Source organism: Anoplopoma fimbria, unplaced genomic scaffold, assembly GCF_027596085.1.
Source record: "Anoplopoma fimbria isolate UVic2021 breed Golden Eagle Sablefish unplaced genomic scaffold, Afim_UVic_2022 Un_contig_8874_pilon_pilon, whole genome shotgun sequence".
Taxonomy (NCBI): domain Eukaryota; kingdom Metazoa; phylum Chordata; class Actinopteri; order Perciformes; family Anoplopomatidae; genus Anoplopoma; species Anoplopoma fimbria.
This window is the reverse complement of record NW_026553611.1, coordinates 45,001-72,188: the sequence shown is the minus strand read 5'-3', so window position 1 is coordinate 72,188 and position 27,188 is coordinate 45,001. Positions and strand designations below refer to the sequence as shown.

The following is a 27,188-nucleotide window of genomic DNA, read 5'->3' as shown; positions in this document are numbered from 1 at the left end:
TCTCCTCCTCCACCGACTCCACCCACAGGAGGATTAAAAGGCCTCGAGTCACCTGAGCTGCCTCACTGTGGTCTGACATCCTAGACTCACCTGGTTCACTCCATCATTCACTCAGCTGCTCTCTGCTCGGCCTCCTTTTTCATCTTCTTATTCACATTTCATCGTAAACTTCTTTCTTCTTCCTCCAACTGTTTGTTTTCCCTTTCATATATCTCTCTCTGCTTTCATACCTCCATCTTTCCTCCATCTTTTCTCTCCCTCCTCCACCATGAGTCTGAGTCGTACCAAGCGGATCAGCTCCAGTAACTCGGTCCGGAGCAGCAGTGGGTCCAGGAGGCTGAGCGGCTTCGGTCCCGGTCAGGGGGCCTTCGGAGGCGTCTCCCTGAGCAGCAGCTCTCTGTACGCCAGCACCAACGGGCTTCACCACCCGCTGGCCTCCCTGTCCGTCAATAAGAGCCTGCTGGCCCCCCTCAACCTGGAGATCGACCCCAGCCTGTCCATGAGCCGAGCCCACGAGAAGGAGCAGATCAAGAGCCTCAACAACCGCTTTGCCACCTTCATAGACAAGGTAGAGACTCAGTCACTCCATCACAGGACATCAGACAGCGCGTCATTAAATACTCCACACTTTACCCAAGTAAATGTATTTACTGATTAAACTAAATATAGTCAACTACTAATGATGATGTATCATTATAAATAAAACTACCAGCAGTCATTAAAATGAGCTCCACCTTTAAAGTTAAAAACACATCGATGCATCAATAATTATAATACAATAATGTAATATATTATATTTTGCATGACGAGTACTTCTAGTATGTTTTGATGTTAATAATTTTACTTGTATAGACTGTGGTATTAGTACTTCTTTCATCTCTGCAGAAAATTAATCAGCAACTAATAACTTAATTTTTAAAGTTCAAAACAAAGACATATTCTATGATTCAAGCCTCTTAAATGTGAGGATTTGCAGCTGTTCTCTGGTGTTTTAATGTAGATTAAATAAAACATCACATTGGGCTTTAGGAATTGGATTGTAAAATATTTTCCACTATTTTCTGACATTGTATAAACCAAGTAATGCATTTATGTTTTATCTTCAATCTTTCAACTTTTAAAATGTATCAAATTAAAATATGTAACTGTTGAAAATGAAATAACACACTTTTACAAAAAAGTTGAATTCATGATAAATAAAACACGTCTTTGCTCGTCTTGGTCTGGTACGACCTCACAGTGGATAACTAGGATAACATTATCTAACGTTAGCTCATATTACAGTTAGTTTGCTGACTTTATGTCTCTCTAATACTGTTACACTTTTCTTTTTAGTATTTTTATTATTCCTCATCACCGCTGGTGGTGACATAATGTGTTCATATCCGGATAAAGTTATATATCTCTCTTTGAAATGACCTTTAGATCTTTGCGGTTTATTTGCATTTGATGTGTTTTATAAAATGTGTTCAATGTGTCCCAAAATGTGTCCCAAAAAAAAAAAAGCTGACCTTGATGAAGACCTAACAAGGTCACAATGATCATATCTGTATATATGATAGTAAAAGAGTGAAGTACTGTTGTAAACTGGGGAGGTAAACCTGAGAGGTAGTTTTTCTGTAGAGTTTCCTGAAGGACACAAGTTTCCCACAGAAGCAGCTCAGTGATGAAGACATTGATATCGGACTCACGGACGTCTCTGCTTTCTCACGGAGTCAGTGACATTCTCACAAAGAGCCATTGTTGTCTTCTCACATCAGCAGAGACACTGCCAGCGTCCAGAGACAGAATCCACAAAACCAAACTCCTGAAGCGTTTCTATTGGCCGATTTACATGTTTTAAATGTCGCACAAACACTCACAGTGATAAAGTATCTGGAAGGTTGAAGATAATTCTTTAAACATTATGTTTCCAGTAAATGAGAACTGGTCCTTAGTTGAGTATTCTGGTTAAATAAAGGTAAATAAATAAAGCAGAATATGCAGAATTGTAATCCCATTAAATGTTCAAAGTGAGAAAAAGTAAGATTGTTTTTCTAAGAACTTCTTGTTATATATATATATATATATATATATATAGACCATAGACCATAGAATGGTCCCAGCACAGGACCTTGTGGAACTCCGTGACTAACCTGTTTATGGAGGACTCAGTGTTTTCATATACAAACTGGGATCGATCCAATAACCAGCTTAGTGTAGTCCCTTTAATGCAAAAAAAATAACCATATTCTCTGCAACAGGATGTAGTAAATATATATGCAGCATTGCAGTTTCAGTGCTTTTTGGACTGAATGTTTCGAGAGGTCGTCTCCAGACGACTGAGTCTCTGTTTGTTCAACCTGGAGTCATTATGGCTGAATAATTGATGGATGGATGGAAACCTGGAACCTGCTGCTGCATCCGGGCCAGAATCCATTAAACACAGGAGAACAGGTTCTAGATTTTATCTCAGGTTCCTGAGTTTAGATTGTCACGAGGAAGGAATACTTCTTCTTCTTCTTCTTCTTCTTCTTCTTCTTCTTCTTCTTCTTCTTCTTCTTCTTCTTCTTCTTCTTCTTCTTCTTCTTCTTCTTCTTCTTTTCTGAGCTGCTAAAAGGCAAAGTCGAGTCGACGGACTAACAAACAAACCTTTAGTTAAAGTGTAACTTTAGAGAGCTGCCCCCCCTCGTCACTATTCTGATGTTATCTGCTGCAGTTTGAACCTGAAGGAGGACCAATGAGACACTGTGAAATGTGATTATTGATCCTGGTTTGTAGCAGAAAGGAACCAGATCAGTTAAAGCTCCAAAAAGAGTCATTTAAAGCCTGAATCTGTGGATATTTAAGCCCCATTGAGCCGTGAGCTGTAACCTGATGATTCAGGTCAGACTTGGTGTGGTCGTGTCTCTGAGGGAGATCATTCTGCTCCGAACTGAGAGGAGGCTTTGTGAGGAGGGAGGAGGAACAATAGGTGGAGGATACGTTTCCTCAGGCAGGAAACACGATACAGTCAGGTGATGATGTTGTTGAGATGGAGCTGGAACGATGCCGCTTCTTATTCTTCTCTATGGCTGCAACTATTATTTTACCTGTAATGTAGGAAACTATGCAACATGAAGGAAAGTGTGATTTATATACAACGCTCTGTTTGAGAGGCCGTCACATTTATTTATGAAGGTAAAGATCAGATGAAGACGTTGATGATGATTCTGACTGCCATCCCTAAAAGTCTGGACGGTTAAACGCTGATTTGTTCCTTCCAGCTGATCGCAAACTGTATGAAACTTAATTAATGTTGTAATAAACTCTAATATATTTAAGTCAAGAGTTCTTAATCATCAAAGTGGGACATTGAATAGAGACAAAATGATGCAGCATTGTTAGACACTAAAAACAAACAGAGCAGAAGCACAAAACGTAAAAGCATGCAGAGAATTTAAAATATATAAATCCATGTATTTTATCAACTTTAATGTAACACAGAATATCTCCTCCTCTCTGGTTTCTCTGGTGTCTCTTCCTCCTCCTTCGCGGTTCAGGTCCGATTCCTGGAGCAGCAGAACAAGATGCTGGAGACCAAGCTGGACCTGCTGCAGGGTCAGGGCCCGGGCCGGTCCAACGTGGAGCCCCTGTTCGAGGCCTACATGGCGGGTCTGCGGCGCCAGATGGACCTGGTCAACAACGACAAGACGAAGCTGGACGGGGAGCTGAGGAACATGCAGGGTCTGGTGGAGGACTACAAACACAAGTAGGTGAAGTCAGGGAGGTCTGAGGAGGACTGTAGGTGGTCAGGAGGAGGTCTGGTGGACACAAACACAAGTAGGTGAAGTCAGGAGGAGGTCTGGTGGAGGACTACAAACACAAGTAGGTGAAGTCAGGAGGAGGTCTGGTGGAGGACTACAAACACAAGTAGGTGAAGTCAGGAGGAGGTCTGGTGGAGGACTACAAACACAAGTAGGTGAAGTCAGGAGGAGGTCTGGTGGAGGACTACAAACACAAGTAGGTGAAGTCAGGAGGAGGTCTGGGAGATCAGAGCAGATCAGTGTGACACCTCATCTGTGTCTCTGCTGCAGGTATGAGGACGAGATCAACAAGAGGAACAACCTGGAGAACGACTTTGTGATCCTGAAGAAGGTCAGCACACACACACACACACACACACACACACACACACACACACACACACACACACACACACACACACACACACACACACACACACACACACACACACACACACACACACACACACACCGTCGTGAGGTTCACATTAGTGATGTGCAGTAAAATATTTCATCAACTGATAGATGGATTGTTATGAAATTCAGTTCAGAGATTCATGTTCTCTCTCCAAACTAGAAAAAACTCTGATCTCCTTGGTTCACAGGAAGATTTGTTTCTTAATAAATAAAGAGCTCTGGAATACTTCAAATATTAAAATATATCTACTGGAACTTTAACCTTTTTAAACTTGTTTTATGTGAAGTTATTTATTTATTTATTTTTTTATACCATTTTTGGAATTTGCACTTGGATGCTGATGAGTATTTTTTTATTTAACCTTTATTTAAAAATGTTTGACCACATAAAAACTCAAAACAACAAATAGTTAAAAACAACATTAAAGTTTAAGTTTCACAGACGACTAAAAAACAAACCAGCAGATTTTATCAACCAGAGAATTTTAATTCAGTCATTCAATGATCAAATGATCCTTAAACCTGTTTTAAAACCTTGTATTCTTATAAAACAAAGCAGTTTAAATGTCTCTGTAGCTCAAACTGAGATGAGTCCAAAAACTTTAAAAGATTAAAAGGAGAAGTGAGTCTGAGATGGACAAACCCATCACAACCACTCAGTCTCTGGGTTTCAGTATTAAATATTTAAAGAGGTTTGATCACGTTTTAACACGACTGAACTCAATTCCTGTCTGTTGCCCAAGAAGAGCCTCAGCATCAGGCAGAAATGTTTCCTCTTGTCCTGATCAGAGATGAACAGGGACTTGGCCGACGCAAACATCTGGAGGACAAAGACAGAGAGAGACTTTATTAAAACACTGAGTTTGTGATGTTCAATCAATGCTCAGAAGACGGAGTCTGCAGGAGTAGTGTGCAGATGAAGAGATGTTTAGTAAATGAAGGTTTCTGATGTCCGTCTCCTGTTACGGCCCTCTGGTAGACGAGGAAGAGGCCAGAGGACTCACACTGTGTTTTTCTGTCGAACCAACGAGAGATATGAAAAGTCTTTTGTGTTATATTTTGATTATTAACTTTATGTCTTAATGGAGAAGAAGCTGCTGCGTTTTAACAGTTCAGTGTTGCTCTCTTTGGGAAACACATCCACTAGTTTCTATTAGTTTTAACACACATTGTTTCTTCCTGATGATTCAACCAGAAGCATTTCCTCTAAGTGGGAGAGGAATATTTGATAGTGTTTTTATCATCTGTTGGGGGAAGTTTCCTGCTGCAGCTTTGAGAGAATGAACAGAAACCCCGGTGCAGAAAACTGAACCCCAACGAGCTGCAGGGTTCATGTCTCAACATGACTCTACAGACAGCTTAGAGTCCAAATGAACCGCTAAGTATAACCAGACTTAACCAGGAGGTCTGCAAATATAATGCATATTCAAGTGTGTCTCCATCTATTACTGTTATGCAACAAGATCATCAGAAGACCTTCAGTCAAACCACCAAATTAGTGAGAAAGTGTAGAAACATGATTTAAATATGACATTACTGGGTTTTTTTTGTGTGTGTAGAAAAGTGAGTACAAAACAAATGCAGACAAGAACATGAACACATGTAAGACAGGGACACAAAACAAAGGGGGGAAGAGAAGAAATATTAATAACAACAATTCAGGTAGAAGTCAAATTAAATAATGAATTATTAATCAGGATATAAATAAATAAATAAATAATTGTATTATTGGGTTGACAGTGTCAGCAGAGACCAGACCATCGAAGGACATTAATGTATTAATGAGAGGAAGGTTTCAGTCTCCTCATCGCTCCACACACTCCTCATGTTTTCAGCTCTTCACTTTCTTCATGATCTTCATCATTTATTCAATACGTCTGCTTCTGTTGCACTTTCTCGCATTTTGCTAAACGAGTAAACCAACTTTCTCCACTTCAGCCAAACTTATCAAACTTTTTTCTTTTCAGTATTGTAACATTTATTTTCTTGTTTTTTCAGCGTTTACACTGTTTTTTAATGCACAAATTATAAATGAGCATAAAAACACTCTAATGAGGCTGAAACAGTTGAATGAAAGTTTTCTCTCAGTGTTTTATCTGCAGGACTCAATCAATCTCTCTGTTCTCCACCAGACTGAAAAACATCAACCGTCTGTTAGCTGGATGCGTTTAGAGTTTGAACGGGTGTTCATGATCCCCAGAGGATGAACCCTCCTGACTTTGCTGATCCTCAGATGTTTCCCTTTGCACTTCAACATGTTAATAACTTTGGTTTATGATCAAACATCTGCAGAACCGAAGAGTTTCCCATCTGCCTCGGCTCTTCTTTGTGTTCACTGATGATTAGCACTGATAGCATGCTAACACAGAGATGCTAATCATCATGGCTGCCTCTCATCAGCCTGTCGGTGTCCTCACAGAGCTGCTGTCTCTGTTTGTCTCTGTGTTCAGGACGTGGACTCGGCCTACCTGGTGAAGGCCGACCTGGAGGACAAAGTCGGAGCTCTGACTGATGAAATCAACTTCCTGCGTAACGTCTACGAGGAGGTACCGAAACGTTTTAATTCATCTTCCTGTATTTCTTTATTCAAACACTCGGCTCATTGTTCTGTCTCTCCGGAGACATTAACTTTCTCTGTGATGTTTTTATATCAACGGAAATCTTTCATCTGTAGCTGTCGTCGTCTTTGAACATTGAAAGACTAGAAACACAGGAAACATTTTATCCCCAAAGATTTGTGATCTCATGACTCTGATATTACCGGAGATAGTTTGTGTGTCAGTTTATAATTTTACTATTTATTAGCATGTTGTTATCTATTTTATCTATTTACTCCATTGTGTTGTTAATCAGTTCTGTTTGGTTTCTGTTTTTGCAGCCTGTTTTTTATGTGTTGATTGGTTAATTTATTTGTGTTTAATTGAATAAATCTGTTTTATTTATTACATTATAAATTACAGTGTGTTGACCTACAGTACATTAGTTTTTAACTGGAGCTGCAATAATCAGCTGATTAATCGATGAAAGGAAATTATTAATAATTGATAAATCATTAAGGTAATTCTTCAAACATTTGATGGTTTCAGGCTCTCAAATGTGAGTTTTATTTATTGTTTTAAATTGTAATAAAATGAACATCTTCAGACAAAACAAAACATTAGAATTAAACATTTAAAAATGTAGTTTAATTTCAACCAAATGATTAATTGATAAATCAAGACAATAACTGGCAGAATAATTAATAAGAAAAATAATCATTAGTAGCAACCTTACCTTTTTTATTTCAATTATTTTAAATATTTCTTTATATTCCATAATGTCAGTGGGTTAGGGTTAGTTAGTTAATGAGGAGCAGAATGTCTTACATTTTACAATATAAGTGCAGAGGACAGTTTAAGGTGAATCTACAAAGACATTAAACATTTATTAATATTTTTATACTTGATTATAACGCATCACATAAATAAAGATTGTCTGAATAGTTAAACAACTACATTTAAACTGATATTATCATAAAGTCATATTCAACATTTATTTGAAACTGTTCAAGAAAGAATCAAACACCAATCTACAATCTGCTCCGAGGTTTAAGAAACAAACAAACTCATTTAAATGTAAATAAATCATTTATTGTCTCAGAGTATTATCTGTCTTTTAGATATTCTGTGTCCTTTGTGTCTCCAGGAGCTGCGTGAGCTGCAGGCCAGCATCAAGGACACGTCGGTGGTTGTGCAGATGGACAACAGTCGCAGCCTGAACATGGAGACGATCGTCGCGAGGTCAAAGCTCAGTACGAGGAGATAGCAGCCCGGAGCCGAGAGGAGGCCGAAGCCTGGTACAAGAGCAAAGTGAGGAGGAGCAGACTGAGTCCATCGTGATCCGTTACATATCAGCCCACAGACACTTTATACCCTCAACCCACTGACCCAACATCTCCCAACCAAAGAGAAGACAGAGTGTTATACGAGAGGGAAACCCAAAACGCTTCCAAACCAACACAAGAACACATATAGGAGGATCAGTGTTGGAGAAAGTATTCAGATCCTTTACTGAAGTATAAGTACTCATACCACACTATAAAATAAGATAATCCTTCATTAGTCCCGCAGCGGGGAAATTTACAAAACACACTGATACAAGGTCAAAATGTTACTGAAGTAAAAGTACTCATACTACACTATAAAAACACACTGATACAAGTTCAAAATGTTACTGAAGTAAAGATATATTTGGCAACAAATATACTCAAAGTATTTAAAGTAAAAGTGTTTTTATATTGTATTATTAGTGATTTATATGCAGTATTGTTGGTCAGTTGCATCATCTTTTATAAACTGATCGAATGTTTTTTTCATAAAACATCATTTTAAAATGAACTGGTATCTTAGTGTTAATTAAATGTGTAATTATAAATATATAAATAATTTCTCTGAAATGTGGTGTAGTAGTAGAAGTGTAAGTAAAAATAATAGTAGTTCGAATAGAAGTATAAAGTATGGAATAAACTTCAGTAACGTACTTAAAATATGTACTTAACTAATACTTTGAGTGATTCTCATAATAATCTGTAATAGTTTGAAGATGATTAATTAAATCTCTTTCGTGGAGCCCGTGTCATCACCTCCAGCTCTCTGTTCAAAGACTTAACGTTGACCTTCCTCCGTCTGCAGTTTGACCAGATGGCGGTTCAGGCGAGTCAGTACGGAGACGAGCTCCGCGTGGTGAAGGGAGAGGTCGCCGAGGTCAACCGCCTCATCAGCCGCCTGCAGAGCGAGATAGAGGCTGTGAAAGCACAGGTACATCCGAAACCTTCAGCTGTAGAATGATATTAGATTATTTTAGATCATCATATTAGATCATTTTAGATGATTTGGGACCAATTTATATCATTTTAAAACAATTTAGATCATTTTAATATAATTTAATATAATTTAATATAATTTATATAATTTTACATCAATTTAGATCATTTTAATCATTTTAGATGATCATTTTAGATAATTTTAGATCAATTTAGATCATTTTAAAACAATTTAGATCATCATTTTATATTATTTTATATCATTTTATATCATTAAGATCAATTTAGATCATTTTAATCATTTTAGATGATCATTTTAGATCATTATAGATCAATTTAGATAAATTCAGATCAATTTAGATCAATTCAGATCAATTTAGATATTTTAAAACAATTTAGATTATCATTTTATATAATTTTACATAATTTTAGATCAATTCACATCATCATTTTAGATACATTTAGATGAATTTGGATCATTTTAGATAAATTTAGATAATTTCAGATTACTATAGATCATAAATTTAGAACATTTTAGATACATTTTAGATGTGTTGCTCCACCCTCCCCCCAGCGTGGCGGTCTGGAGAACCAGCTGGCTGAGGCCGAGGAGCGTGGAGAGCTGGCTGTGAAAGAGGCCAAAGCTCGGACCAGAGACCTGGAGGACGCTCTGCAGAGGGCCAAACAAGACATGGCCAGACAGCTCCGAGAGTACCAGGTGAGTCATCAGTCATCAGAGTGGGTCATGTTAAGAAGAATAAATAAGAAAGTGCAGGTTTTTAATGGTTAGCTGGATCTGAACCCAACAAGAGTCGTGCCAATTAGAAGTTAATATAGCTTGCTAGGAAACAGGTAGCTTTAGCTATTCATTAGAAAATAATTATAATTGAAATGTAAACAGTAAAGTTGTAAATATATATATATTTATCATTCTTGGTGAGCTGCATGTAGATATGTCTTTAGAATCTCAAGCTCAGGTGTGAAGAGTGTTTGGTTCATTTAAAATGTCTAATGAATGTGTCAGTAATATTACATTACATTACATTACATTACATTACATTACAGTCATTTATCAGACGCTTTTATCCAAAGCGACTTACAGGAAGTGTATTCAACATAGGTATTCAAGAGAACTACTAGTCACCAGAAGTCATAAGTGCATCTCCTTTCTTAAACAAGCATCTAAGAGCATAAAACAAGCATCTAAGAGCAATAATAATTGTACATTATGTCCTGTAAATCAGAAAGTAATGATTTTAATCCTCAGAGAGACTGTAATCCTGTCTCTGCTGTCCATCTCTCTGTAAGAAAAAACTGTTGTAAAATAATAAAACTATGCAAGTTATTAGGCAGAAAAGACTTGGAAAGACTGAAAGAAGACGAGCAGCGTAGAGAACAGTTGCAGATGCAAGTTTTCCTTGTTTTCTTCTTCTCCTGCAGGACCTGATGAACCTGAAACTGGCTCTGGACATCGAGATCGCCACCTACAGGAAGCTGCTGGAGGGAGAGGAGGACAGGTGAGAGGAGGAAGAGGAGGAAGAGGAGGAGAGAGGAGGAAGAGAAGTCTCCTTCAATACAAAACACCAAAACAAACTCTCTGTCTCTTCTTTTTCCTCAGACTCGGACAGCAGTCCATCTTCAACATCCAGACCATCTCCAACTACAGTAAGTAAAAAACCACGAGGATAGAGAAGAAGATCTCAAAACTCCTTCTTTAAACGGGAAATGTCAACATAACTGGCTGAACATGTGGCCTTTAAAGAGAAATATAGTTCAGATCTTTGTCTTTAGAGTTTCTATTCAACTGTCCCACAGAAATAGAACAGAAATAGAACAGAAATAGAACAGAAATAGAACTGACATTAAGCAGTTTCCTGCAGTCGTTTGACGAGTACTAAAGAAGATGGTGACTGTTGTTAGTTGTCATGGTGACAACACGTCAGTTAAGCTGTAAAGTGTTGGCTGGAGAGTTAGCTAGGTAGCTAGGTAACATAAGCTTGTCCTTCTCTGTAATTAGAATAATTCTAGAATAAAAAGTCTCTAAAAATGAGAATGTCCCCTCTACTCCTTTTTCATTTTCTATGATATTTCCATAGTCATCTTTTCTTCCTCCACTGATTGACAACTGTAAATGAAATGTCTTTCTTGTGCTCCGTCTCTCCGTCCAGGTACTAAAAGTACCAATGGTTACCACAGCAACAGCAGCTCTCCTGCTCCAAAGCTGCTGATAAAGACGACTGAGACCAGAGACAGCTCCAGATACAGCTCTCACTGAGAGGACACGCTCCACATGTGAAACTCAGTACAAATACTCAAATACTTTAGTTCTGCTTTGTTGAGTATTTAGTTTAATGCTACTTTATACCTTACTGCACCTTAGTGGCAAATATTTTAATTTCAACCAAATTTATCTGACAAATAATAATCATTAGTTAATAGTTTAACCATTAACAACAGTAATATCCTGCTTTTACATTAATGCCTGAGTAATTAAAATCTAATGATAGAATATATAATAGTACAACAGTCACAGTTTGAATATAGAAGGAACCTTTTACTGTACCAGAGTATTTTTACTGTGTGGTATTAGTACTTTACTACAGTAAAAGATCTGATTACTTCCTCCACTACTGCATGCAAGTACAGTACACACACTAGTTCTGTGTGTGTGTGTGTGTGTGTGTGTGTGTGTGTGTGTGTGTGTGTGTGTGTGTGTGTGTGTGTGTGTGTGTGTGTGTGTGTGTGTGTGTGTGTGTGTGTGTGTGAGGCTGCATTTGGGACATTTAATTACTAACTTTTATTAACTGTAGAAAAATGGAGAAATAAACTCATCTAAATGCAGAAAATGAAGTAGAAATAGATCTGGAAATTGTTTCTGATATAATCTACACTTTAGATGGTCATGTGTTAGCTCTCATCTAAAGGTGGGACCAAGTCATTGTTCTGCAGGTCACCACTAGGTCTCAAGTCTTTGCATTCAAGTCCAGACTCAAGTCAAACAAGTCCCCAGTCAAGTCCAGAGTCAAGTCAAACAAGTCCTAAATCAAGTCCTGAGTCAAGTCAAAGTCCTGAGTCAAGTCCTGTGTCTGAGTCAAGTACCAAGTCCTGAGTCAAAACAGGCAAGTCCAGAGTCAAGTCACAGGTCAAGAAAATCAAGTCCCAGGTGCTAAAAGGCAGGTCTAGAGTCAGGTCCCAAGTCAAGGCGGACAAGTCCCGAGTTGATTCCTAAGTCAGACAAGTCCAGAGTCAAGACAGACAAGATCCAAATCAAGTCCCAAGTTGGGACAATCAAATCACGAGTCAAGTTCCAAGTCATGAGAGACAAGTCCCCAGTCTGCAGTTTTGAGTGCTGAACAAGTCGTGACGCTCTCTTCGCCAAATGTAAAGAGCCATTTGTGTGACAGTCTGTCATTTTCAACATGTTTTTCATTCAGCAATTTGGGTTTTTTTCAGCAATATGTATGTTTTTCTACACAAACAGAATTATCTCTGTTGTCATCATTTCCAACTGGCTCTCAGTAACGTTAGTTCTTCTTAGTTCTGTCTTGTGACTTGATTGGATGCCGGTTGCATTGGTTCAAACAAAGCAGATCTGAGGAATTCAGTGTGGTCTAACTGGGAATGAACAGTGTTAACGGTAGTTGGTTTGGTGAATGAGTTGATTGGTGGCACACTTCTTAAATATCAGACATTTTAATCTTTGGGTTCTGGGGAAGTTATCAGGTATATTATCACGATTCATTGGTGTTAAAGTCCAAGTTGAGTTGCTAGTCTTTTTAGTTTTTTGTCAAGTCGATTCTAAATCAAATTTATTGACTTGAGTCTGATTCGATTGTAGTAGACGTCTGTAAAATTTCCTATGCTCAGTTAATCAGTGGGATTATAAAAATGTAAAAATATTGTAGTCTTATAATAGAAACATTTTTCTTGATGTTGTTATCAGATTAACTAGTTTTCATCTACAGATTTGGTCGTTTGGTTTAAGTTTCTTTATATTTTATTTTCTGCTTCCATGAATAAAATGAAAATGAACCAAAAGGCCCTGAAGTGTTGCTTGTTTCTTGTTTCTTTAAAGTTTTTGACAAACCACTTGTTCATGTTGATCTCAAAACAGATAGGTAAGAAATATACTATTCAAACGTGTTAATTAAACTGTAAAGATAATTTTAACAATGCTGTAGTATAAACTTAAGGCGGAATAATTCATTCTGGTTTTGCATGTTTGTTGTATGACTTTAATTAGATTTTTGGGCCGGTTACCAAACATGTATTCCTGTTTTTATATCTAAATTTTGATAGATATCTTGTTAATCTGTATTATATCAGATATAATTAAAATTTGTTGTACTTTTCAACAAATGTTGAAAACCAAACTATTATTTCTGAATTAAAATGAATCCACAACATGCCGTGGACCAGTTCTTCACCATTGAAGGGCGGTTGGAGAGGTGGAGATCCAGTCATGGGAGTTCTTCTGTGATGGTTTTCAATAATGAAATAAAAAAACGAAGCATACAGTTTTTATTTTTCAATAGGCAAATTTATGACAAAGCAACAGAAAAGACAAAGGTTTTAAGTAGTGCAAACATTTTGAACTACACCATGTTGTTTTTTAAAAAGCTGACTTTGCAGAATGAATCGGATCCTTCCCCACATTGCTGTAGATTAAACAAGCCAACAGGATAAACAGGAGTTACAATGCAACATACACATGAATGCATTAGTGATATGTATCCAGAAACATCCGATATAATAATAAAACATTCTACTGATAAATCAATACTTTAACCCTAACTACTGATAGTATACTTTTGCTTTGGTAACGTTTTGAATGCAGGACTTTAACTTGTAGTGGAGTATTCCCACAGTGGGATATTAGTATGAGTACGTTTACTGCACTTTTACTACCGTGTTTAGACATGTACAGTACCAGTCAAAAGTTTGTTCACACCTTCTCATTCAACTACTTATAATAATGTAAAATATAAAACATATTCTGGTTTGTTGAGCATTTGTTTGTTTACCACATAATTCCATATGTGTTCCTTTGGTTTGGATGTCTTCAATATTAATCTACAATGTAGATAAAAATAAATAAAAATAAAGAACAACCATTGAATGAGAAGGTGTGTCTAAACTTTGGACTGGTACTGTATATCTGAAGGATCCTGAGAATATTAGAAACGTAGTTCTGATACATCTATGTTCATATTTTGGACTTTTATAATCTCCTTTTGAGTAAAGACGAGAGCAGAACAACACGTTTTCCCCCATAAATGTCCTCACATCATGATTTAAGTACAGGGCAGGAGTTTTGTGATGCTCAGTTTCCTTTTCAGTCATTTTAAATAAAAAAAAAAACTTTTATTTTGAAGTACATTGAGTAGTATGAAATATACTATTTACATACATTTGACTTGTTCTGCGTATTTTAACTTACTATATTTAACATTTTTAGATTATTAGTACCGATGAATCCATGTGAAGGTAGCTGTAGTTGTATAACCTTACACAGTGAAGTGTAACCCAGTGTTTCCAAAGAAAAGGGTCACCAGATACATCTGAAGGGTCCTGAGAATATCAGAAACTTAGTTCTGATACAAACAGAACCAGTCAAAAGTTTGGACACACCTTCTCATTCAACTACTTATAATAATGTAAAATATAAAACATATTCTGGTTTATTGAGCATTTGTTTGTTTACCACATAATTCCATATGTGTTCCTTCATAGTTTGGATGTCTTCAATATTAATCTACAATGTAGATAAAAAAATAAAATAAAATAAAGATAAACCATTGAATGAGAAGGTGTGTCCAAACTTTTGACTGATTCTGAAGTTCGTCCTGATTTCAGTATAAAAGCAGAAGAATTGCGCTTTTATTCTGAAGGATCTTGACCGGAAGTGCTGCGGGTTTAAAGCCGTTGGAGTGAGAGCCGTTACGTCACACCTTACGACTCGTTACCGGAGCAACAGCGAACCTCAGACCTGCGATCCTGCTCCACTAACATGGTGAGTACTGAAGATATACACATATATATATATACAGTTATATAGAGTTATATACAGATATGTACAGATATATAGAGTCATGTTTGACTGCTTTGGCTTAACTGACATTTATACTTTAACGTTCAGATTCCTTGTTAGCTTAGCCTGCTAGCATGGAGGCTAACGGCGCTAACGTGCATGTGAAACAAAATGGCGGCCTCCCGCCAGGCTCCTCCCCCTCCAACGGCTCCCGGCGGCGGGAAACCGGCCTCCCCTCCCTCAGTCATTACTGTCTGTCTCTGTGTTTGTGTGGTTTCTGTTTTTTATTGTCATAATTATGTTTATAATTATTATATATTTGGGGCCGAGGACCGTTTTTCTTGATGATGGGACGGAAACCGCGGCCGCCATTTTCTTTGAAGTTCAAGCAGCGGAGGCGGAGCTTAATGATATGCAGGGTCAGGGGGCGTGGCCACGGCGTGTGACGCGGCTCTGGAATAATTAAATAGACCAGGGGCGTGGCCAGTGTGACGCGGCTCTGGAATAATTAAACAGACCAGGGGGCGTGGCCACAGAGTGTGACGCGGCTCTGGAGTAATTAAATATACCAGGGGGCGTGGTCACAGTGTGACGCGGCTCTGGAATAATTAAATATACCAGGGGGCGTGGTCACAGTGTGACGCGCTCTGGAATAATTAAATATACAGGGGCGTGGTCACAACGTGTGACGCGGCTCTGGAATAATTAAATATACCAGGGGGCGTGGCCACAGAGTGTGACGCGGCTCTGGAATAATTAAATATATCAGGGGGCGTGGTCACAGTGTGACGCGGCTCTGGAATAATTAAACAGACCAGGGGGCGTGGTCAGTGTGACTCGGCTCTGGAATAATCAAACAGTAATGTGATTTAACATTCATAAACCAGTGTAATCATTCTACTTAAGATATATTTTAAGATAAGAAAACATATTTTCAATAGCGATGTGTCGCTTATTCTTACAATGGCTCCGTATTATTTTATTTTTTTTAAAGTCCCTGTGTCCATGGTGGTGTGACATTATCACAGCATGTTCTGCTTAACATTATTATATTTAATATCCCAAACAGAAGCAAGTGAAGCTAAAAGGAATATTAAAGCAGGTGGTGAACCTGAAGCTGCACAGTCCTGCTGTGAGCTGGTGCCCATTATCTCCTGTAATTAATCCACCATGTGTTGAAGTATTGTATACATTCCATCCAGGTATTCACTCCTCTTTTCAGTAGACGCCACCTGAAATGGAGAGAAAGGAAAAGCAGAGCGGCGAGAGTGACCTTCCCTTTGAAACAACGCAGCACTTTGTGGTTACTGTCGTGTCATCCTGATTTTTAGCAGCTTTTCTCCTCTGATGAGTTACACATTGCCTTGTTCTCATCCAGCGTGAGTGTATCTCTGTGCACGTGGGTCAGGCCGGCGTCCAGATCGGCAATGCATGCTGGGAGCTCTACTGCCTGGAACACGGGATCCAGCCTGATGGACAGAAGCCCAACGACAAGACCATCGGGGGGAGACAATTCCTTCAACACCTTCTTCAGTGAGACTGGAGCCGGGAAGCATGTCCCCAGAGCGGTCTTTGTGGACCTGGAGCCCACCGTCATCGGTACATTATTTATTCAATAAACACCGTGGTTGCTGCTTGATTTAGGAGAGCTAAACCCTTGAGTCATTTTGATTTAACTGTCTCCTCAGATGAGGTGCGAACTGGGACCTACCGGCAGCTGTTCCACCCCGAGCAGCTGATCACTGGTAAGGAGGATGCAGCCAACAACTACGCCCGCGGACACTACACCATCGGCAAAGAGGTCATCGACCTGGTGCTGGACAGGATCCGCAAACTGGTGAGGAAAGGTCTTTACTAATGAAGCCTGTGATTAATTATTAATGTTAATGAAGTATCAGGAAAGGGTTTTCATCTCAGACTCACCTTATGACAACCAGGTAAACTACCTGTAAAGGTAAACTACCTGTAAAGGTAAACTACCCGTATTCAAGGTTTTGTGATCTGTTTTAGATTTATGCATGATTTTGGTTGTTGTGCATTTTTAAGGTCATTGAGAGAAAAGATGAACAGAAATACTACATTGAGTGTGCGGCCACTTTTCATGTCAACACAGACAAAGTAGATGACTGATTTTATTTTTATTCTTTTTTTATTTTTGTCATATTTCCCTCGGACAGACTAACTCTCAAAACATCTTCGTTTTGTTCTAAACTTTGAACCCAGCATCTGCTGCTGCACCAGTGGCTCTGCTGACGATGACATTTATAATTGTCTTTAATACATTTTTGGTTGACCAAAATGTGATAAAGAGTCCAATGATTCTTGATTACAAAAGTTCTGATGATAGTGAATAGTTTTGGTTTTAAATATGAACTATTTACAGACTGAAAACTGATTCACCTTTATAATAATTCACTACATGTTTAAAATATGCAAAAGCCTAATTCCCCCTCGCTAAGTCCGCCTTCAACACAGACTGTCCAATCACAGCCTAGCACAGTCCAGCTCAGAGCAGCTGCTGTGCTCCACAGACTCACTGGTTCCAGATGTTCAGGCTGGTTTAGTGGATTTGGAGCTCGTCATGTTAGACGTTGTGTAACGGTGATGCTCGTTACCTGGAGAGGTTCTAAAACGTTAGTGAAGCTGAAGTTGAGTAATGTTCTTTTCTCTTTAATCTGCAGGACTATCTATAAACTGATGAATGAATGGCTCCCTCTAAACTGTATTATTGTGGTCTGTCCTCAGTCCGACCAGTGCACGGGTCTCCAGGGATTCCTGGTTTTCCACAGCTTCGGGGGCGGCACTGGTTCTGGTTTCACCTCCCTGCTGCTGGAGCGTCTCTCTGTAGACTACGGCAAGAAGTCCAAGCTGGAGTTCGCCATCTACCCGGCTCCCCAGGTGTCCACGGCTGTGGTGGAGCCCTACAACGCCATCCTCACCACCCACACCACCCTGGAGCACTCCGACTGCGCCTTCATGGTGGACAACGAGGCCATCTACGACATCTGCCGCAGGAACCTGGACATCGAGCGCCCCACCTACACCAACCTGAACCGGCTGATGAGTCAGATCGTGTCCTCCATCACCGCCTCCCTTCGTTTTGACGGGGCCCTCAACGTGGACCTGACGGAGTTCCAGACCAACCTGGTGCCGTACCCTCGTATCCACTTCCCTCTGGCCACCTACGCCCCGGTCATCTCAGCAGAGAAGGCCTACCACGAGCAGTTAACCGTGGCTGAGATCACCAACGCCTGCTTCGAGCCCGCCAACCAGATGGTGAAGTGTGACCCTCGTCACGGTAAATACATGGCGTGCTGCCTCCTGTACCGCGGCGACGTGGTGCCCAAAGACGTCAACGCTGCCATCGCCACCATCAAAACCAAGCGCACCATCCAGTTTGTGGACTGGTGTCCCACCGGCTTCAAGGTGGGCATCAACTACCAGCCCCCCACCGTGGTGCCTGGAGGAGACCTGGCCAAGGTGCAGCGGGCCGTGTGCATGCTGAGCAACACCACCGCCATCGCCGAGGCCTGGGCTCGACTCGACCACAAGTTCGACCTGATGTACGCCAAGAGGGCCTTCGTCCACTGGTACGTGGGGGAGGGGATGGAGGAGGGGGAGTTCTCAGAGGCCAGAGAGGACATGGCCGCCCTGGAGAAGGATTACGAGGAGGTCGGACTTGATTCTGTTGAGGGTGAAGGTGAAGAAGAGGGCGAGGAGTATTAGACAGAACCTCAAGCCGCTAGTTAAACAGGACCGATCATCCCACTGTGGCTTTAAATGCATTAAATGTTTGTTCTGTAAAAGGAGTTTGTTGGTTCCTCTCCCAGCGGGGAGCAGAGGGGGAATATGGCAGCTGTTAAAGGGAAGAGGGAGATGATTTTCTTCTTGAATGTGTTCTAAGATCAAATGTTTTTTAATCCTCTAAACGTTCAGAGTTAAAGTCCTGACTGTCTAAGTAAAGTTCCTGTGGCATGTGAAGCTGTGCATCTGGTTATTGATCTGTGTGCAGAACCTTTTATTATCCATTTACTTTAATTTATTTCTCTTTTTGGTGATTAATGAAAACCAGTAGGGCTCCCACTAACGACTAATAAGATATAAATTAATCTATGAGCTATTAAACAGATTGATTAATTACTATAACTATATACATTTCCTCAAAAAGAACGACCTTTGGGTTTATTTTGACAAACAGTAGGCTGTCTTTATTAAAAGCAGCACGACACTAACGTTAACCTCTGGAGACGCAGTGATGGAGTCCAGCATGTGATCACTTCTGCAGTAAATCTCACCTCTTCAGTCACGTGCTTTATAATAAAGAGTTGATTTCATCTTAAATACTCCCATGAAGCACCGGGCCCAGAGACCCGCGCATGCGCACTAAGGAGCAGAAAGCGAAAGTGTTTGTGTGAGTTGGTCTCCGCAGTCGTTCTCGTTCCTCGTCGTTAGAGTCTCGGAGCAGTTTGACGTCCAGCGACGTGAAGAACGATGAACGTGGTTCCTCTCGTGTGTCTCTTTCTCCTGACTCGGTCCGGGACAACGTCTGCTGCTGGACACGGTGAGCACAAGATATATATCTAGATAATAATAATGTAATATATTGATCTATATATATATCGATATATATATATATAATAATAATGTATATATATATATATATATATATTGATCTATATATATATCGATATATAATAATAATGTTATATATACATATATATATATATATTGATCTCCATCTCTGGAGTTATTCATCGGTCGGTCCTCAGAGCGTCGCAGCGTTTCTCAGGGCGTTGACTTCCTGCAGAGAAACGCGCTGCTCGATATCTACTCACAAGTATTCACATCCTGTACTGCAGTAAAAGTACTGATACCTCACTGAACAATACTTCACTACCAGTAAAAGTACTGATACCTCACTGAACAATACTTCACTACCAGTAAAAGTACTGATACCTCACTGAACAATACTTCACTACCAGTAAAAGTACTGATACCTCACTGAACAATACTTCACTACCAGTAAAAGTACTGATACCTCACTGAACAATACTTCACTACCAGTAAAAGTACTGATACCTCACTGAACAATACTTCACTACCAGTAAAAGTACTGATACCTCACTGAACAATACTTCACTACCAGTAAAAGTACTGCGTTCAACAACCTGAGAGAAGTAAAAGTAGTTAAAGTATTGATTGATCAGTATAATGTTTTCCTATCAGATGTTTCTGGATCAATATTCCTGCTGCATTAATGTGTATTTCATGTTAACTCCTTTATATCCTGTTTGTTGGTTTAATCTGCATCAACGCATCATATTCTATAAAATCATCACGTGTTTGTAGAAAACATTAAAATATGAAAAGTAACTAAAGAACTCGAGTAAAGTACAAGTACTTGGAATAAGTACTTAAGTAAGTACTTGTCAGAGTAGATGTACTTAGTTACATTCTACCAGTGTATTTGTAACAATTCACTGATGTTTCTCATGAAATATGAAATCTGGATGTTCCTGCTGCCTGAGAGCTACTGAGAGTCTGGAGGATAGATTTTATTCAGGAGCTAATAATAATAATTAAATAATAATAATAATAATTCAATTATAATATTAATAATGTTGATAATAATAATAATAATAATGCAATAAGATTCAGAGCACGTTGTTTCTTTTTCCTGATTAACTCCAGTTCTTCCCTTCAGGTATTTTTTCATGCAGCAGCTTGTTTAAGTGTTTCTGAGGAAAGAGATCATATAATAATTATAATAATGATCATATAATAATAAAGCTGTTGGTCTGGTCCTCCTGCTCTGCGGTGTTGATGTTCGTCATCACTTGTTCATTATTAATGAGAGAAGTGGCTGCAGACGAGTGTAAAAAATAAGGATTAGATCAAAGAAATGTGGAAAATATGAATATATGTAAAAACCTCAAATGTATTAATATGTAAACAGACAATCTAGAGGGAAGTGCAAAGGATAATCTGATGACAAAGAGAAAGACGAGCTCAAAGAACGAGAAAAGTTTCTTGTTATTTCCTTTACGTCTGTCTGAACTTAAATACTCTCCATGTTTTTATCTTCCAGGAGTCATCATAGTGGAAGAAGACAGTGATGTTATCTTACCTTGTTCCCTCGACTCCAAGGAGAACATCGTAGCAGCTCTCTTTGACTGGAAGAAAGTAGCTCAGAGAGATCAAGGTCAGAAGGACGTTTTCTTTTATGATGCAGGTGATCATTACAACAGCGGCCGTGAAGGTCAGAGTCCAGAGTTCAGAGGACGAGTCTCACATTTTCCAGATCAACTGAATCAGGGCAACGCCTCCATAATCATCAGGAACATGAAGGTGGAGGACACTGGGAGCTACACCTGTGATTTTCCACGTTCTTCAGACACCTCAAACGTTCTCCGTTGAGCTTGTTGTTGGTGAGTGTTGTAATAAAACAGGTCAGCAGTCTAGAGATGAAATCTGCTGTGAACACTTGTAGGTTGATTGACAGAAGAGTCTCTGTATTCTAGAAAGTGCAGCAGATTGTTTCTTCCATACTCCGACCTGAACACAGTTTCTCTGTTATGTGGGTGTCAGCGTCCAGGACTGACACCAAGCAGTCACATCTGTGAACGTTTATCAGTTTGTGAGATGGAAAAACTAAATCTGTTCAATTAACAGGGAAACACATTTCTGTTTTATTGTCTGACAATGTTTCACAATCACTCTAACTCATGTTTTGTTTTACCTTTTAGATCCCGATCAATAAGAGACAGATCAGGAGACCGCACAGGTGAGTCCTGATGGCGATGACGTCAGGCTCCACCTGTCCCATGCATGACGTCATCCACAGCCCTTTACCTGTGGAAACCTCTCTGTGCTGAACTGACCGGGGTCTCTGTTCTCTGTGTTCACTTCACTTTAGAGAGACTTCATTGTCTTTACAGAGTTCATACATAGATATAGATATAGATATATAGAGATATAATAATGACGTTCAGCTGTTACAGTGCAGTAAAAGTATAAGAAAATAAATAGAATATTTACATATATTAGCTATATATGAGCAGGTTTAAGTACAATAAATGCTACTATTAAGACATTATATAGAGTAAACAGTTGGAGTTATGATATGAATATTAATACATTTATATTTAAACCTGTCTTAAGTTTGTGTAAATAAAGGTTTATTAGGAAAAAAAATTACTGCAACAAAGTGTAGAAATATTATTTATTTTGCATTTTTCAAGCTCTGTTGTCCATCCCAATGTAAAAACACATTACAAACTTCATCCCCTGAATCTTCAATTCAAGTACACATAACTAAAATATAGCAGTGTCATTAAACATCCCAGGAATACATCTAAAAATAAATCTAAAATTTAAATGAAAGGTGTTTATTGTTATGCTCTTCATAGAGACAAGTTTGTGTTTCTGTTGAATGTTATTGTGTAATACTGGGATTTGTTTCTGATATCTAGTCCACCCAGTGACATTGACATTCTAACTTTATCTTATAACTAAACTTATAGTTCTTCTCTATGTGCTGCTACCATGATATGAGTCCCCATCCGACTCATATTTGAAATATTATTCCCTCTCAAACAATGTTGGAATGTGTAATTGATGCTCCTAATATTATTTTTTAATTCTGTAATTTTAATCTATTGCTTCTACTATGTTCACAGGTGCAGCTCCAAAACCAGTTGTCACGATTCTTAAAGCAAACGATGGAGTTCTGCTGCTCTGTGAAGTCCATGGCAGTCCAGAACCTGAAGTAGAATGGCAGGACAGTTCTGGAAACAAACTTCCTGCAGGTCTGAAGCAGGTCTCAGAAAGAGGAGGCCGTTCGTATTTCACTCTCAACATCACTGTGAACAGAGCTGACACCTTCCGCTGCGTAGCCACACAGGAGGCCATCAGCCATCAGATTTATACTGAAACTTATGTGCCTCTCAACGGTGAGAATCTTCAGAGTCATATTTTCATGTTCAAATAATTTTCACATATTTACGAACAGTCGGCGTTGTGGTTTGTGTTGAACGTTTACATGCAGCTCACTAAAGCAGGAGGATGATTCCACCAATCACAGGGGACCATTGATCCTACAATCACAGATCAATACTAAAGAAAACACTCTCAATAAGTTGATGGGGGTGAATTTACATCATCAGGATAATCATGAATGTGGTCACATGACTTTAAAAAGACGTCTGTCGTGAAGAGAAATAAGAAAACAGTCTGATTTATAAACACAGGACTGATCATGTAAAAAGATCAGACTCACAATGTTTCTATTTGTTTAGTTTCATTCATTTATTCTTTATTTATGCAGTTAGACCTGATGATTCATGATTACCTCATTTAAGAAGTTATTCACTAAATATAATGTTCACTTAAAAAAGGAGGCGTGTCCTATCTGATGTAATATAACTTTTAGTTTCTTAACTAAATGTAAAGAAAATGGTTTCCTGTTTGTTTTAGAGACATTTTAAGTTTAAAGCATATTTTGATGATAATCAGAATAATAATGTGAACAATAATTATTTTGGCAGGATAATCATAACAATATATTTGTATATTTTTATTATATATTGGTTCATGTCTAAACAGGCACAGAAGACACTAAATGTCAGCAGTGTAATTTACAGATTTACTGTCAGATGTTTGAAGTTCTGAGTGTAAATAAATAAATAACTTTAATTCTTCTCCATTAAAAGAAGCAACAACTGTCTCCTAACAGTAAATAATAATAATAATAAATACAGCAATAAATATAATAACATGAATAATTTGTTCTGCTACAAAATAATCTCAAAAAAAAATAAATTAATATTAAAAAGTGATAAATACCTCAAATGAAAGATAACGAATGAATAAACTCACAAACACTTTGTATCAGTGAAAATAATAAAAACATCTTCATGTGACTCTCCTTCAGGTTGTAAACATTAATTATCTTTTAATAAGTGTAGTTATTGTGAATATTAAACCATCAGAAGCTGATGAAGATCTTCTGAATGGACTTTAAAGATGAATTCAGATTCATAAATCATGATCATAGCTGTGGATTCACAGATCAATAAATCATCAGATACAGATTGATCTGTGATCTCCTGTGAGCTGAAACAGAAGAATTGTATTCAGACTATTTTATTTACTAGAGCTGTGAAACTGAATCTGAGTCTCTCCGTGTTCTCAAAGAAGAAGGTGTAAATGTTCATTAGATTGTTCACGGGTAAAATAATGTGCAGATGTGAAGTCTGTTGAGACGTAAATGGTCCGTGAAGAAGTTCCTCATGTTCAGTCCGTGTGGACTTTGTCTGAAGTGTGTCAATGAAAGGACGTGTTTGTCTCTGAGCTCTCAGTTAAAGCTGCTGTTGAACTGGACCACGTTCTACTGAGAGCTGGTTCTGGTTCTGCTCCTCTCTGTTCACTGAATGTGAAGAACTCCTCTGAGGAGAAAGCAGTCAGAACAACAGCACACTGACTCCTAAAGAACAGACAGCAGAACCGTTAACTCTGGACCTCATCAATACTCCGTGTTTACTCCTTTAGAACCGGTTCCTGTTCAGAGTTTTGGGGGTTCCTCATCGTGAAACACAACAACGTCGTCTAACTTGATAGAAACAAACACACTGACTCAGACTTCTCAGACGATCTGATGTGAAACATTTGAGGGAAAATCATTTGAAGATTTGTGGTTTTGTTTTTTACGTCTCACTTTATGTCACGACTCGTTTTAATGAGATCAACAAACAGATATTTATTTATTTATTCTCTATAACTTTACTAGAAACTGTTTTGATCATTTTGTTCTAAAGTTCTTGATGAAATGAGAAGAAGTTATTTTCATTTGTTAAAGTATTTAATTCACAGAGTTTCTAAAAACAGTCTTCACCACGAGGTTATTTCATGACTATTTATTTATTGATGAGCAGAAAACATGCTGCTTGGTGAAGAATCTGGTTCTGGAGAAATGAGAGGACTTCTATCAGGATGGAGGATTCAGGAGGAAGATGATGAAGACTCATCAACATCTTCAGTTTTTCTCTTTGTCTGATGTTTAATCTGCTGAGTCACATTCTGATGTTTTACTTTCTCTTTCAGATTCCTCCCCTGGAGCAGCTGGTAACGTTGTTATGGTTGTTGTGTCGGTCCTCATCACTCTTTTGTCCCAACAAACAAAAATTTAAAGAAGGTAAGTTAAAAGTATTTAATCAGCATGTTCCACAGACTCTTGATTTGTTCTTCATGTTTAGAGTTCTGTCAGTTGTTTCATCTCCTCAGTGTTTCAGCTTTCTGTTGGTGGAATCAAGTCAGCTGAGTTCTTCTTGAATATAACTTTATTTTCCTTCCTGATGATCCAACAGCAGAGAACAAAGACCCAACAGCAGAGGAGATGATCTAACAGAAGGGAACCATGAATGAAGAGCAGGGAACCAACCTTCAGGAGACCCTCCGATATCCTGACTCCACATGTTTCTGTGTGATCTCCTGCTTAACAATCATATTATTCAATAACTAATCGGTCATAACTGAAGTTAATGAAATGAACGTTACTCTGCTTTTCAATTTACTGTTTTTATGTAAATTCTGTTAACATTTGCATCTTGTGTCCTCATGTCCTCATGTCTTCATGTCCTCATGTCCTCGTTTCCTCCAGTGTGAGAGGATGAAGGAGGGACATTTAAGCTGTGTAAATGTAGTCCGTTCATCAGATCTGATCCTGCTGCTTGTAGTTCTTAAAGCTCACTGACTGTCACGCTGTCAAAGAAATGTGAAGATTTAGCAGCTAAAGTGAAATATAATGTGACTTATTGTTTATTTTTGATATATTGTTTTTATATTTGCATTGTTTGGGACAAGCATGTGCTGCTTCTTGTTGTTTCTTCAGGTGCTGATCCAGGAACAGCTACACGCTGAACACACACTCAGTGTCCAGTTTATTAGGGACAGCAGCTCCTGTTCCTTCATCATTTAATGCCAACGTTTGAATAAAACATGAAGAATGTTGCTGATGTTTCTGTGTTTTGATAAAAGAAACAAACTACAAACAAAAACACTTCTGATGTTTCTCATATTTATCTCTATATATAATTATACATTTCAGATGAATACCTCTTCTTTACAAGAGAATGACATCACATGAAAACACTCCGAGACCACATCTTTTTTTAAATACTGAATACTCAGTATCATTTTGTTGAATTTCTTATAACGTTAATAATAATGTTCTTTTCAAAACTAACCAGTTAAGTTTAGTTCATTTGTTTGTTTAAATCAAAACTACATTATTAGTTATAGACTTTAGTTAAATGTTCCTTTAGTGTGCTTTTAAATAAAAAGGAACAAACATGCTTTGATCAGAGGCCAATTTTTTTTCTTCTTTTTAAATGAACCTGAATTTCTTTGGTTTATAGTTTTTAATTATTTACTGATCGTGATTATGAATAAAAAATGAGACCTTTAATATTTTTTAGTAAACTCTTTAAACACAAGGATTCTCCAAGGCACACTGCTATGGAGGACGAAAAATTACATAAGTATAATTAAATAAATAAATGCATAAATAAATACAGGAATAAATAAATGTTTCAATACAGAAATAAGTAAAAGAATAATTAAATGCTGAAATAAATACAGTAATAATTAAATGCTGAAATAAATACTGAAATTAATAAAAAAATAAAAGTTAATAATCAAACAGGACATAAATACATATCCTCCATTTATTTCTACATTTCTTTTCACTTACATTTATTCATTTATTTATTCCTGTGTCTGTATGCTAATGAGGTGGGAGGTCTTCACCTCTGTCTAAAGCGGGATTGGTTACAGGAGTGTGATGGATCCTCTCCTGCTTCTGCCTGAATAGATGACCTGTGTACAGCAACGTTGAAGTTGTTTTCCCGCCAGCTAACCGTTAGCAGAGGTCAAAGTCGTTGCCATTTGTTTTAAGGCCGGTTTATTCATGGCATTGTTTTTAGAAGACATTTCCAGCCACCTGCTCTGAGGCTCACCTGCTCTGGAGGCTCACCTGCTCTGGAGGCTCACCTGCTCTGGAGGCTCACCTGCTCTGGAGGCTCACCTGCTCACCTGGAGGCTCACCTGCTCTGAGGCTCACCTGCTCTGGAGGCTCACCTGCTCTGGAGGCTCACCTGCTCTGGAGGCTCACCTGCTC

The 27,188-nt window shown here is 38.4% G+C and overlaps 1 protein-coding gene and 2 pseudogenes across 1 annotated transcript; all 3 read left to right on the top strand.

Annotated features, from left to right (window-relative positions):
- Window positions 1–268: 268 nt before the first annotated feature.
- LOC129116651 (intermediate filament protein ON3-like) lies at window positions 269–11,257 on the top strand. Its single transcript, XM_054627442.1, is given in 11 exon segments — window positions 269–568; window positions 3,522–3,730; window positions 4,056–4,116; window positions 6,632–6,727; window positions 7,866–7,953; window positions 7,956–8,029; window positions 8,852–8,977; window positions 9,557–9,700; window positions 10,423–10,499; window positions 10,601–10,647; window positions 11,151–11,257. Coding segments are annotated over 11 exon segments (1,329 nt in total).
- Window positions 11,258–14,885: 3,628 nt separating this feature from the next.
- On the top strand, window positions 14,886–18,994 carry LOC129116649 (tubulin alpha-1B chain-like; annotated as a pseudogene).
- Window positions 18,995–19,416: 422 nt separating this feature from the next.
- On the top strand, window positions 19,417–26,020 carry LOC129116650 (CD276 antigen-like; annotated as a pseudogene).
- The last annotated feature ends 1,168 nt before the right edge of the window (window positions 26,021–27,188 follow it).